We start from the raw sequence: 2,915 nt of genomic DNA on the forward strand, positions 1-2,915 counted from the left end.
TCGAATTTATCCTAATATTGAAACTCTTGGAATAGAACTTCAAACCCTTAGATTTTGTTCAAAAGAAATTTTTCGTATAAAAAATTATCAAATATTTGCTAAAGGAGTTCTTGAAGAAATTGATTTTATAAATTTAGAGAAGATTCAATCAAGAATTGTTTGGTATAAAGGTAATAGCGAAGGAATCAATAATAAAATGAATAATCTAAGATCTATGATTCTTACTGATTGCACCCACTTGAAAAGAATCCTTTGTAGTGTTCAGTTTCTTAGAAAATTAGAAAAGGTACAAATTCGATGTGAGAGGAGGGAGGCTTGTGAGGTAATTTCTATGGTTGAAAACTTATATCAAGATGTAATGGTAATTGTTAAACATGCAAGTAAAGATTTAAGAGGAAGGGTAAGTATTTGTGGTTGTGGTGTTCTTGGTAATGGAAAAGATCTAATAAATTTATTAGATGAGTCTCATTACTACCAATTTAATGAAAAGGCATTAAAACCAAAGAATATAAAAATTATCCAATCACTATATCTTCCTCTTAATTTATCTTTTCATGGAACCCATGAGTTAAATGAAGAGATTAATGCAGACCTCACAATTCTTACTAGTTTGACTCGACTTCAACTATTCTATATTCAAGGAATTATTAATCTACCAAAGACCTTACAAATTTTTATTGTTAAGTCAAGTAATATTCAAATTAGTAATATCCAATCTTGCAATCTTAAGAGTCTTGTAATTGAAAGATCAACTTGTCCATTCCCATTTTCTCTTCCATCAAGTATCACATCTTTACATCTTAGTGATATACAAATTCAAACTATTTCAAACTTTGATGAATTAACACTTATTGATTTATCACTTATTAATTGCCGATCACAGAACTCATTAAATTTACCTACTACCCTTCGTTCTTTAGAATTGGATTCATGCCCATTTCCTATTAATATTAATGACGAAGTTAATGTACTTATTTTAGACAATTTTAATATTATTTCTCAAATTCATTTTCCTCATTCTTTGACTAGACTTGAATTAGGAAGTGCAAGAGAATTTACCCCTGAACTCTCTCGTTGCCATTTGAAAGATTTAAAACTATTTGATTGTGAAAACATTCCATTATCTCTTATTCCTGTTTCTGTTACTTCATTTGGTATTTATGATTCTTTACATCTTCCAAAAAGACTTGATTTATGTGATTTTTTCTTCACATCAATAGAAATCTCTTTATGTCCAAGCATTCATTCTATTTCATTTCCTTCTTCAATTTGTTCGATTTATCTTGAGTCATGTCGTGGACTGACATCAATAAGTCTTTCAAATTCTCTACAACTTACACAACTTTCTTTAGTTGATTGCACTTCACTTACTCGTTTGAACGATATTCCAACATCCATTCAATCTCTCTATTTCTCAAAATGTCATTCATTAACTGAAATCAAAGATTTAGATCAATTGCCATTATTACCTCAATTTATAAAAGATAAATGTCACAAAATATTCAACTGTAATATAGAAAAGGACGGTCAGTCATTCTCATGTTCTCAATCAGAGCAATAATACTTTGTATTAGATAGTTTTGTTTTCTATAAGAAGTCTGGTTTGTTCTTTTTAACAAATAAAATGCATTTAAAATTAATTAACATAAACAATTACATTGAATAATTAGTCAATCAATCATTCAATTATTAACTCATCTATAAGCAGATGTTAATTTATCTAATTCTTTCATTACATATTCAAATGTTTTCATAATCTCTTTCTTCTGTTGATTTAATTCTTCATCTTTTGAGTTGAATCCATATATTTCTTTAGCATATTTTTGTTCATAAATTTCACCTAATCCAAGTTTACTTTTTTCTCCATCAAGTTCAATTTCTTTTTTCTCTTTCTTTTGGACTAATGTTTTTCTAACAACATCATCCCAACTTTGTTCTTTTATTCTTCGTCTGATGAGATCTTCTAAACTTAATGTCTGTTCTTTGGTCATTGGAGGTGGTGGTCTATTAGTATTTTGGAAGTCAATTTCAAGGTCAACTAAACTATCAACTGGTCTTTCTTCTCCTTTAACTTCACCTAACATACTCCAATGTTTTTCTTTCATATTTTCTTCTTCCAACTTAGTAATTTTATTTTTAATGATTTCTTGTTGTTTTTCAAATTCATTCTTTGGTTCTTTTTGAATTTCTTCATTGTCATCATCTTGTTCAAATCCTTCAATTGGTTGATGCTCTTCAATACTGTCATTGTTTTCTTCACTCATTTCATTTTCCTCATTACTGTCTTCTTCTTTGTCAACAACCTCATCCAAATCTCCATCTCCAAGTTCAAAATTATCCATCTCATCTATGGCTTGATTCATTTTATCCATATCAATTTCTTCATCCATATAACTTAAATCTTCTTTTTCACTATCTTCACTTTTTTCTTTTTCATTATCTTCTTCTATTTCAACAGGTTTAATGGTATCAAGTTTTTTCTCTATTTTTTTTTGAATTCCTTTAATCTTTGCTAAATTTTGTTGATTAAATTCGTTGATTTGATAATAAATTTGTTCATCTGTGAAATTATCAATGATAATACCATTAATACCATAGTCTACACATTACCTTTTCCTCTTTTGATAAATGACAATTAAATATATGAATATTGAAACAAACATTGTAATATAAATTTTAATGCATCTCTTATTTTTTGTTGTATTGGAGTAGACACATTTGGAAAAATAGTTGTTGGGTTTTGATGAATCTGACTAAGTAATTGATGAACTTGTTGTGTCTTTTCGATTGACATGATACAATTAATATTTTTTATTTCTTTAATAACCCTATTTCCCTATTATTTCGTTCTTTTCCCAACTTTTTTCTAGTTTCTTTCACTTTTATTGAAAAACAATTTTGAAAGAATAACAAAA

General features: G+C 27.8%; 2 protein-coding genes across 2 annotated transcripts, besides 1 other annotated feature; one reads left to right on the forward strand and one right to left on the reverse strand.

Moving 5' to 3' along the window:
- Positions 1-214: 214 nt before the first annotated feature.
- On the forward strand, positions 215-1,561 carry EDI_344410 (uncharacterized protein; the record flags this gene model as incomplete). Its single annotated transcript, XM_001736494.1, has 1 exon — positions 215-1,561. The coding sequence occupies one exon, from the start codon at positions 215-217 to the stop codon at positions 1,559-1,561; it is 1,347 nt and encodes a 448-aa protein (XP_001736546.1).
- A 73-nt stretch (positions 1,562-1,634) lies between these two features.
- Positions 1,635-1,698: a microsatellite.
- Positions 1,695-2,794, reverse strand: EDI_344420 (U3 small nucleolar ribonucleoprotein mpp10, putative; the record flags this gene model as incomplete). Its single annotated transcript, XM_001736495.1, has 2 exons — positions 1,695-2,599; positions 2,662-2,794. The coding sequence occupies 2 exons, from the start codon at positions 2,792-2,794 to the stop codon at positions 1,695-1,697; spliced, it is 1,038 nt and encodes a 345-aa protein (XP_001736547.1).
- Between the last annotated feature and the right edge of the window lie 121 nt (positions 2,795-2,915).

This window comes from Entamoeba dispar, genomic scaffold, assembly GCF_000209125.1.
Source record: "Entamoeba dispar SAW760 scf_1105229459895 genomic scaffold, whole genome shotgun sequence".
Classification (NCBI taxonomy): Eukaryota; Evosea; order Mastigamoebida; family Endamoebidae; genus Entamoeba; species Entamoeba dispar.